This window comes from Ammospiza nelsoni, chromosome 3 (genome assembly GCF_027579445.1).
Source record: "Ammospiza nelsoni isolate bAmmNel1 chromosome 3, bAmmNel1.pri, whole genome shotgun sequence".
Taxonomy (NCBI): domain Eukaryota; kingdom Metazoa; phylum Chordata; class Aves; order Passeriformes; family Passerellidae; genus Ammospiza; species Ammospiza nelsoni.
In genome coordinates, this window is record NC_080635.1 from 6,085,440 (window position 1) to 6,096,818 (window position 11,379).

At 45.7% G+C, this 11,379-nt stretch overlaps 1 protein-coding gene across 1 annotated transcript in view; it reads right to left on the minus strand.

Annotated features, from left to right (window-relative positions):
- ABHD12 (abhydrolase domain containing 12, lysophospholipase) overlaps nt 1-11,160 on the minus strand; it is a 35,189-nt gene extending 24,029 nt beyond the window's left edge. The window contains exon 1 of the mRNA XM_059469249.1: nt 10,925-11,160. Coding sequence (XP_059325232.1) covers nt 10,925-11,082 — 158 coding nt within the window. The 5' untranslated portion in view covers nt 11,083-11,160. The remainder of the gene's footprint in view (nt 1-10,924) is intronic.
- Between the last annotated feature and the right edge of the window lie 219 nt (nt 11,161-11,379).

An 11,379-nucleotide genomic window follows, 5' to 3' on the forward strand; every position in this document is an offset into this window, starting at 1 on the left:
TCGATAGCACTGAAATGCCAGCAAAGGTTATGCCAGGACTCAGAGCGCTGCAGGAAAAAACAGAAACAAAAACAAGCCCATGAAGGGAGGGAAAGGCAAGTGTACAGCATTAATGAGCAGAAATAACAGAGCAGCTTGCAGGTAATGTATGGGTCTTTGTCCATGGAACACACTTGCAAAAAGCAGAATAAATTAAGCAAGGGAGGGAAAGGCTCTCACAAGCATTTAACAGGACAGGGATATGGGACATCTAACTTTTCCCCCATCAGCACCCCATCCCTTCCCAATGCCAGGGCTTGGGTTCTCCTCCTCACAACCACTGTCTAAGCTGACTACCCTAAATGCAGTAATAACACAGCTTGTCTGATTAAATCACTATGCATTGGCACATCCTTTGAAGTACAGGAGCTCAGAACATCAGTCTTGATAACTCAACATTCCAATTGCATGAAATCTACATGTTTCACAGAGCAGGAGACAAGAATGGGCTGAACATTTGGCAACACAGCACCAATTTATTTTAAATGTATGCTGACAGCATGGCCTAAGCAGCAACTATGTTATTTCTCAATGCTTGGGTACAGTGGTATTACCATTAGCGTGAACTGCATGTGACAAGATTAACCTGAAAGCTACATTTTAAAAAGGAAGGGGCAGATGCTACTGTCATTTTAAGTACGTAGCAAACAACAAATAATTAAACCCTCAGCAACAGAACAATTGATTTTTGGGACAGAAAAGCAGGCTTGGGGATTCGGGTTTTAAGGTTGTTGACTTTTCCTGAATGCATTTTCTGCAACAGCCACTTAGTCTGTGCCCAAACCTTTCTGGTATGAGCCCTTGTTGAAATTCTAAGGACATGCTTTCTCCAGAGCTCACCAGCAATGCTGCTGACACTAATCAAATCTGAAGTCACCCACATTAGATTTTAGTCGAGCTTGGCATTGAGATACAACAAGTAAACTCCCTCCACAGTGTTTACCAGATTCTTAAGTTTTTTACTCATTTCACAGCTGACAGCTGGTTTATACTGAAGGCACAGCCCTCTCACTACTCTGTGAGCTGAGGATCTCATTAGTTGTCTGCTAATGAAAGAGGAAAAACCAGAACATAAACACCAAACGACTGAAACAGAACTGGAAGTGGAAAACAGAAGCTTGAGAGCAGCCGAGTCTGGAAATTCTCATTTCTCCCAAGCACACTCACCTCCATGGGGAGGAGAATCAAGGTGCACAAGCAGAGTTCAAGAGCAGAACTGGTTCAGACACATAATGCTCCAGCACAGCTCCTAACCTGCATTTAAAGCCATTTGCCTGCTGAATGCATATCATAATTGAGGCAGCACACAGTACAGCCAAGCCAATTCCCCCACCACCAATTACCCATTGTTAAAGTGCTCTAAACCCCACAGACCTGCATGAGTGTGTTAACCTTGCAGCAAGAACAAGAACTCAGGTTCACTCTTTGTTCTTGTGGATACATCTGAGGGAACAGATCTGTATTTCCAAGCAGCACAACTTGGTAAGCATGAAATCACATTTTCACATAGCAGTTCTTGTGAGGCAGCCACACAGCCTGAGAATTACCACTAGCAGCAGGCTCTGTGGCTCTGGCTTTCATCTAAATCACCTGAGCAAAAGATTCATTTGTGTATTGTAGACATTTTTCCTTCCAAACACATGAAAATGGTCATCTTATACTTTACAGCTGAAAAAAAAGCTCTACTTTTGCTGGCAGAGATCAGAAGCCATTCCTTCTGAGAAGCCTGAAGAAAAAGAATGTTTTTGTGTTAGCAGTGATACTGCCACCTTTTAGATTCAGAACACATCGTTAGCAATACATTTTGATTACAATAGACCAACTGTTCCCCGTTGGAAGCATACAAGCAAACAAGAACATTAAACAATGCCAAAACATTACATATGCTGACTGTCAGCCCAGCACAGTTACATTCAGCTGGTAGTCACAGTGTCCTCTGTAATTGTGACCCGTTTAAAAAGGGAGGCTTAACAAACACTGCATGGCCATAAAACAACAGCCAGAGTTAAAGAACAGATGTATGAGCAGATATAGAACTGCTGTTGGCCCTGACATACTTTGAACAGGGGGCATTTTGCATATAGGCAGGCAGAATAATCTCTGTTCATCTGTGCTTTATTCAGCTCTAGCTATTATCTTGTGGGGGAAAGAACTCCCAAATGACAAAGGCTTAAAAAAATTAAGGACAATTAAAACTAAAGCCATTGCTAACACTACAAAACCTTCAAGAATCAACCCAGAAAACACAAACTCCAAGGTGAAGACCAGGTGTTGGAGTTTTTACGTAACTGCAGGGAAACAAAACAGTTCCACAGAATATTCCCAGTATCATCAAGTCCAACTCCTGAGCAAATGGCCCACAGAGGGACTGAACCCTCTGTCATTAGCACCATGCTCTGACCAGCTGTGCTAAGCAGCACTTGCACATCAGCCTGCCAAAGTTTAAAATGAAATGTGGTCCCTACTCTGGTAGTGAAAGGGGAAAATAATGTTTTATAAGAGACAGCACAAGACTATTGGAAACTGAAAGCAAAGGTCAGTCACTGCATTTCTGCTGGGTTTGCAAGAACAAGAGAAAGGGCTATTTCCAATGACTGTGTGCAATTCACAGTTTTCACATTCAGCAGTATAAAACTTGCATTGTCAGCTTTATTCCTGCTTCCTGAAGCTGCTCTGAAACTAATCAAAACTTTACAAAAAGTGAAATCAGACTGCTTTAAGAGAGAAAAGAGTGCCAGGCTTCCCTTTCTGAGCATTGTAAGAAGTCTTAACATCTATTCAGTTCTCCAACACCTTGAACACACTTTGCTCCACAAGCAAGGATGCTGCAGCCTGGGAGCCCTGACTCCAAGTTTCCAGTTTACATCATCCTCATTAGTGCAGGCTCCTCTGTCTCAGAATAGTCACCCCAGGGGAAACTTTACTGCCAGGGGAAGGGAAACCAGGCTCTGGAGAGGGTAAATGCATTTTCTGTACTCTGCTCTGAGCTTGCACAATGCCACTGAAGAGTACCCTTCCAAAAGGGTTTCTTCAGTTATTCACATATTCTTCGGTTTATTCATTTCTTCAGCTATGCCACATGAAATCCTTTATTCTGCACACTTTTAGTAAAAAGGGAGAGGAGACTTCATGTGACCTTATGGCCCTTATTACTCAACACTAATCTCTTTTTCAAGAGGAATTAACAACCACTTTAAGTGGGTACAAATTGGACATATAGTTTTGAAGAAGGGCAGCCATGGGACTTATCTCAAATATTTTCAAGTGTTTGTGTTTTAAAGTTAATCTTCTAGTCTAACAATCTTTTCTATTGCTCTATTTCTCAGTTAGAGTTACACTCTTGAAATAAATCTGGGTTAAATAAACACTTTGATTTGGAAAGCAAATAGTCATGGTTCCTGTTAGCTCAGTGAATGATCAAGGCATGTGATAGAGTCTAAAATTAGGAAATTCTGTTTGAAAGTTTGAATTGCCTTCAATGTGAAAGAGGCAGATTTCTGGAGCCAAGTGTTGCACTAGAGAGAGAGAGAAGGAAGGAGATGTGTGCCAGGAAGGCAAAAGTGCACAGCCTAGGTGGCAGCCTCCCTGTCTGGCTAAGGGATATTCAGGGACACATGACAGCTTGCAGAGGTGACTTACCTAGCACAGCTTCACCCTCTGCCACCATTCCTATCCCTGTCACAACCCCTACCCTCTCTCCCCACCATCCTGCCAGCTTTGCTTGTGTCCTGGTGACCTTTTCACTATTTGGCTATCTGCTCTGAACTGCTGACTTCCCCATCCATCAGCCCTCATCAATCCTCTCCTCCTCCCATGTTTATCAATAGTAACTGATAACCAACTCATCCTTGGGATGATTATATACAAAATTACACACCTTTGAACTCAAGGATCAATCCCACTCCAATTTCCCAGTTGTTTCTCTCTCCATTGAGCCAATTTTCAATAGAGATATCACGCTTTCCATTAGCCGTGCAAGCAATGTCAATAAAACTACAGTACAAAGTCAAGTGCTCTGGAGAAACAATTTTACTGCTGATACTTTGATCAACCAGGTTGTAATCTTGACAAACCTGTTGCATTTTACAGTGTCCTTCCACAGGACAGATCTACTTTCATTAGTATATATATATTTAGCTGTTAAATCTTCTTCCACTGAATTTCAAATTAACTCTTGCAATTTAAATTGCACTGACTCCACCTCAGGCTAATGGCTTTAAAGTCTCCTAGGTCTCCTGTTACCCTTTTAATACAGCTGAAGCACTTTCTTTTAATCTTCTTGTGGTACTGATTCAGTCACAGCTACATTAACATAGTGCTCTCACATTACATCCTTAGTAAACTTCCCTTGCTTGCAGTCTCTCACTCACTCCCCATGCCAGAAGCCAGCTGCTGCTGGAGCTCCAACAGGACACAGCACAGCTACCCAATGAGCTCACAAAACCCCAGGTTTTATAGGGAAATTGCTGTAGAATGCACTAATTTCACATCCTGATATGATTTACCAAAATAATCTGCCCTGCCCTTCATGCCCAGGAGGATAAAGTAACTTGGCTGCAGCCTCCTAAGCAGGCACTGCTCCTTTCCAAGGAGCCCAGACCCAGCTGGCAGCACTCTTCAAATACAGCAAAAGTCCTGCTGGGGTACACCAGGCCCTTGAACATGGAGCAGAAAGGGGATTCTGGAGAGGAAATGATGTCACCATCATTAGTTTTAATAAAAACACCCCAACATTGTTTTCACCAAAAATAAATGCATCTACGTTGCACCCTGGAGAGAACCTACAGATCCACTGCAGCGACCTGTGACTGCCTCTGCAGAGAACTTGATTTCTGGCACAGCAGCCACATTCCAGAAAGGACAGAAGAGAAGGTGACAATGCTGGGAAGACCCTGATGTCCACAGGCACCTTCACTCCAGAGATGACAGGGAAGCCCTGTTGGTCCCAGGAGTTACCAAACCCGAGGGAAGTTTAGGGATACTCAGACAAGTAGAGGCAATTCATACATCTCCCAAGCAGAAAGCAAAGTAGCAGCAATTAGCAATACCATGGTAATTATTAATTCAGACACAAGCCATCAAAGCAGAGCAACTGAACCCAGGGGCAAGGATGATGTCAGAAATATTGCACTGCAAGGAAATCAGGAGTTTAGGGAGACCAACACCAAACCAGAGGGCAAACTCTCTTCAGCCTGAACATTCCTGCTTGAGCAGAGGTCTCTGAGGAAACTGCCCAGACACAACAGAGCAGATGCAGCAAAAAAAATGCTGTGCTCTATTACAGAAAATCCAGAGAGGCTCATGGTACACTGGATGCAAAGACAGAAATTTTAGGTCATACAGAGAGACCTGCAGGAGGATGCTGAGTCTCAAGGGATGTTTAAGAGAGTAAACCACACCTAGTTAACACTAAAAAAAAAACCTCCCAAGTCAGTGATGAAAATGGTGAAAAAAAGATAGGCTGTAACAGTAACACACTGAGGCACAGAACTGCTACATGTCAACATTATAACTTCACAAATCTTTAAATTAAAAAATATATGAAATTAAAACAACCCACAATAATAAAACAAATAATTCCCCACATTGCAGGGAATATTGCTATTTTTGCCAAATGACTAATGTGTCATTGAGAAAGAGTGAGGAGAAGATGAGCACAAGGAAAGAGAATTATAATGGCTGGAAAAGATGAGCAAACTGGGAAGATGCTGCAGAGAATGAATACCTAATGCCCCAGATTGGTAACCTGGGAGAAATTCAGAGGCATTCCCCAGCCTTAAGCTGCCAAAATGGCTGACAATGCACAGGACAAAACAGGAGGCAGAGCTACTGTGATACCCTTCAAATAAATAATTAAAAAAAAAAAAAAAGAAGACATAAAGGTGGAAAAAGTTACACAATCCTATTTTTGACATATCTGAGCAAAATATTACAGTGCATGCTCTTCAAGAGAACTGCAACAAAAAAAAAAAGGCAAACAAAAAACCCCAACACAACCAAAACCAAAAAAGAGCCCCACACACTAAAAAAAATCCTCACACAAAGGAAACTGTTTTTTCATATTTTACCCATTGGAGGGACTGTGATTCAACCTGTATTTACTATGAAAGAAAGAACAGGCAAGCAACTGGAAACCATTTCACAGCTCCTTTGTGAACTCTGCTCAAGAAAAACTGAAATAGAGGCAGTTACCAGTAGGAAGGTGGAGTTGGTGGAAAAGCAGCATGATTGATGAAATATCTCTATGCAGGCAGCCTCCTTCCTCTTTTGAAAGCCCTGACAAGTAACTGGTTTAACCTGAACACAGTAATTAAGAGAGACAATAGCATAAAATTCACTTGAGGAAAAAAAACCCTTAAATATATTGATGAAAACTTGCAGGAGAACAATTCAAGTATTTGTCATCTGTGCTACAATGGAACAGACTGGAATAATCATAAAAGACTCTGCAAATGCTTCTAAAAAAGTAACATCAGGAGAAAGGGGGCTAGGTGTAGAGATGTAAGGATGGGGCACAGAGAGGACAGAGGGGCAGATATTGGAGATGGCCAAGCTTTCTGTCAGAGGGAAGGTACCACTGGTTAAATCCAAGGAGCCATGGGAATACATGAAGCACTTCAGCTGCTGGGGCAGGATGGCACCAAGGGTCACCACACATCGCATTTGTCACACTCGAGCACACTCGGTGTTCCAGGGAAATTCAGCTGCATCAGAGGGGACGAGCAGAGAGCCTACTGCACCCTCTTCCCTTCAGCACCTCCCTGCATGCTCACAAAACACCCAGGAAATGCTCCACAACAGACAGGAACAAGGCTGACTGCAGTGGAACTGAAACTACATCCAACTGCAGTGTCAGCCCAAAAATACCCAGCTTGTGGGGTGCACAGGCTGGACAGGCACTGGAAGGGTCCCAAAACTTCCCCTGGCAGGGACTTGTGCCAGCATCAGGGGTGTAAAGGTACCAGGGACAGCTGAAGGGACAGCAGCTTCTCCAGCTATCAAGGAACAAAGCTCACACACATGGGATTTGGAGCACTTCACTGCTCCACAGCATGGAGAGAGACAGGAACAAGTTCTAACATTGGTAGCAAATCTAGAATAACTGTAGAATAATGGCAAAATTCACACCTCAAGTCTATAGTCTGACTATTGATTGGGATTGAATGAGGATCAGATAACCATGAGGTCACAGAAGGGAAGGGTAACATGCATGTGACCTTTTATCACCAGGATCAGGGTTCAGCAGAAATGAGATAGGAGAATTTGCTCTGGTATCTAATGTCAGTATTAAGCTCATTTGATTTTCTCTATTCTCTGTACTCCCACATAAAGGTTTTCCACATCCATGGCTGCTCAAACACATTTCCTCAGAACATCACAGCCACCAAGCACAAAAATGAGTCACAGCAAGTACCCAAAACACAATGCCACCCTAATATCCATCTAGCACTTCCAACACTGGCACCTGGAAAATGCCTCACAACAGAAATATTAGAGGAATGGCCATCCACACAAAACATACATACCAGGAAAAGCAAGCACTGCTTATTATTAAAACCAATAATGCAGTAAATAAAGAAATCATTTCAGACAAAACAGCTCCTTTAAAAAGACAATCATGCACTTTTAAAGGCACAACTTGTAAAGTGCTTAGGTAAACATCATAGTAGATATTATTGCTATCTATAGAAGAAAATGGAAATACCTGTATTTGTTAATTTCTGGTTGTAAACCACTTAAGGAAAGCCACACTGACTGCACTATGCACTAGCCAAAGCCACATAAATTTTATTTATCAGATATCCATCTCCATTACACTCTGAAGCCCATGCACACACTTTCTGTAACAGAGCAGTTGCCAGTCAAAATGCACAGCCACCTCTTTAGAATGAGTTTCAGCTCCTGGATGAATGAGCACATTGTGATGCTATGACTGAACAAAAAACTGAGGGGCAAACACAGTGCTGGTAAAAGTTCAAAAATACTGCTGTAAGAACAAACTGCTGCTGGTACCGAGCCAGCTCTGTATCCCATAAACATCACCTGGGGTGCTGTTTAGCCTTTGCTGAGGAGCTGGATGTGAGCAGGAGAAGGGCACACAGCAGCAGCCTCCTGGTCACTGCTGCAGTTGCAGGCACAGCTGCCTCTGCAGCTCCCTCTCCCCGTGCTCCTGACCCATGGAATATGGCACAGGATCAGCCCTTGGCTGCACAACCACACAGCCACTGGGCACTGGTTTGCCTTCCCAGCCAGGGGCTTGTATGGTTCACAAATAAGAGGTGGAAACCCACAGGATGAAGCCAGACATATGTGCTGCTTCCCCAAGCCAGCAGCACGAAATGCAGCCAGCCCAACTTCCCCTTTAACACAGCATCCATGAGTTGATTTTAACTCTTTCATCAAGGAGCAAGCTAAGAACAGTCTGGTACAAATCCCCAATTTCAGATGTTATGGCACCTCCACCTCAGGAACCTTGCAGCTGAATTTTCACCTCACAGCTTGGGCAAGCTGGGGAGTAAAATTGATATAACCCATTGAAAACAACAACCAAGGACTACTTGACTGCTTTTATTCCCAGCAGTATAAGGAATGCTGCAATAACAGCATGACCTTGCATATTAAAATATAATGATCTAGATGGTGTAACAGCAACTTGTTGGCCACATAACTGACCACAACTGCCCTGGGGAGGTCACTGCATGCATTGCCCCATGTTCTTCCTTAAACACTCCCTGCTGTCCACCAAAGGTGGGATATGGAGCTAAAGGCTGTCTGACCTGACTCAGGGTGATTGTTCTGGATAAGAACCTTATCTCTGGGCATCATAACTTCTTCTGCCTGGACCTCCCCTTCCTGCATGCTCAGATTCAGCAGTGTGTTTGTTGTCCCATAAAAAACACTGCTGGAAGGTACTGGCAGACAGAGACACTTTGCCTGCAAGCCACTGTCTGAAGGCTCACAAGGTGAGGAAAGTCAGAGAAGGGCCACTGAAAGTCAGTAAGGAAGGTAGGCAACACAGGACAGCATGAAAGGAAAAAAAACAAAACATCACAGATATTTGAAAATGTGGAAAAGGAAAAGCCAGCTTCAAACAAGATTCTCCTACAATGTCACGAGTTTGAGAAACACTGCTGTGTGGAATATAGAATATAGAATACCTGACCCAAAAAGGACAGGGGGAGGTGGGAAGCAGGGAGGAAGGGCCAGAATCCATGTAGGACTTCAGGAATTAGTGAAACAGGCTTCAAAAGTGGAAAATGGAGAAAACCGAGGAAAGCTTGACTGCTGACCGCTTTCAAACGTGTAAATGGAGAAATAAACGCAAGAGTGTTTCTCGCAGACAGGATGTGCTTCCCCTATTTTGAGCTTGGCCCTCCCAGTACAGCTGTGCTGTGTCTGGGATCCACAAAGCACCTGCCTGCCTGCCAGACCAAGCCAACAGCCTGCACTCGGAGCTCTCAGGGCTTGCTCACCACCCACAGAGCATTTCCATTGAGTGAAAGGTGCCCGAGTGCCATTCACAATGCTGAAGAGCCAGCAAGCCATCACTCCAGTGCCACTGGTCTAGGAAACATCCACTTGGACAAGGAGAATAGATGTGCCAAATTTCAAAATGTTATAAAAGCCGAGCACTGTCGCAGTTGGATCCACTGCACAGTCATGGAAACTGAGAGATCAACTCAGCGCCATTTTCAACTACCAAAAGCTTGTCAGAACATGTACAGAGCAGTGACAGCATCCCAAAGGTTTACCTCCAGGGCACAAAATTAAATAGCTATTACCCAATATGAGAAATCACATTTTAAAGCCTCTGTCTTTGAACATGACAAGTGTCCACAGCTCTTTTCAAATGCTAATTTTGTCTATGAGAACAGAAAAAAAAAAATCTCAGAAAATTTAGCAGAGAAATATCCACAACAGCTCATTTACTAGAAATGCACTGATAAGCACCTTTAAACAAAACACAAAAATTGGCTGATGTATTGCTGAAGCACAGCGATTTGATTTCAGCTACCCAAACCACATAGCTGTTCTACACATTCTCCACACTTTCAAAACACAAAGAACACCACCATACTGATTTAGAGGAAATTAAAGCTTGTATCTTGACTCGCAGCTGCAGAGGGCCAGGGAGGCAGTTCTGATCGTGTATTGCATCCCCCCAAAAATCTTGCACGATGAAGGGTCCAGGTGATAAGCACCTTCTATTGTTACAGTCTTTTTAGAAAGGCACACAAACATTTCCCCACTATAAATACATTTAAAACGTTCACATACCTGGCAAAAAGCCACGGCTAAACTCCTTCCAACAGTCACGCATGTCAGCTTCTCCTAGTGACCCCTAAATCTGATTCATTTACGGCAAAGAGATCACTTTGACAGCCACCAGCTTCTCCCAAAAACGCACGCATCCTACCTGCAGGGCCCCGCCGCTCCACATACGCTCTCTGACGGAAGGATTCCGGGCTAGCCATTTTTATTTTTGTTTTTCTGGGAGAACGCCTGCCTGCTCCAAAGGGGGATGGAGGCGGCAGCGCCCAGGTACGAGCACCGAGCACCAAACCCCTCCCATCCTTGGCTGGTCCCGTTACCGCCCCGCTCTCCGGCCAGTCCTTTGCCCCGAGAACGGAAAGCACCGCGGGGCCGGTACCTGGCACACCGGGAAAACCGGGAAAAACAGGGAAAACCAGGGAAACCGGGGAGCGGGGCTGAGCTGGGCACCATCCCGGGCCCGCGTACCTGTCCGTCCCGCCGGCTCCTCGGCCCGTCCTCTCTGCTCGCCAAACCCAGCCCCGCTGCCGTCCCGCTCCCCGGCAGGCTCTCGGTGCCCCCCAGACGGTGACACGGGGATAACAAAGCCCGGCGGAGCGACGGCGGCGCTCACCTGCCCAGCGGTCGCTTCATGCCCTCGGCGGCGGCGGAGGAAGGCAGGCGCAGGCTTCGCCTCAGGCTGCAGCCCTTGTCGAGGGGCCCGGGCACGGCGGCAGCGGCGGCGGCGGCGCGCTCATGCTCCACCGTGACCGACTCGTTGCGTTTCCTCATGCCGGGGCGGGGGCGGCAGCGGCGGCGGCGGCGGAGTCGGAGGCAGCGGAGCGGGGCCGCGCTCACTCGCCGCGCGCCCTGCCCGGCACTGCCCGGCCCCGCCCCCCAGGCGCGCCCGCCAATCCCCGCCCCCGGCCGCGCCCCTCGCCCCGCCCCTCCACCGCCCCCGCCAATCCCCGCCTCGGAGAGGCCGCGGCGCCATCTCTACTGCGGGCACGAGCCCGGCCGCCATTTCGCTGTGGGACGGGGCGGTGAGGGGGCGGCGCTGCTGAGGGCGGGAGCTCTGCGGGCCCGTGA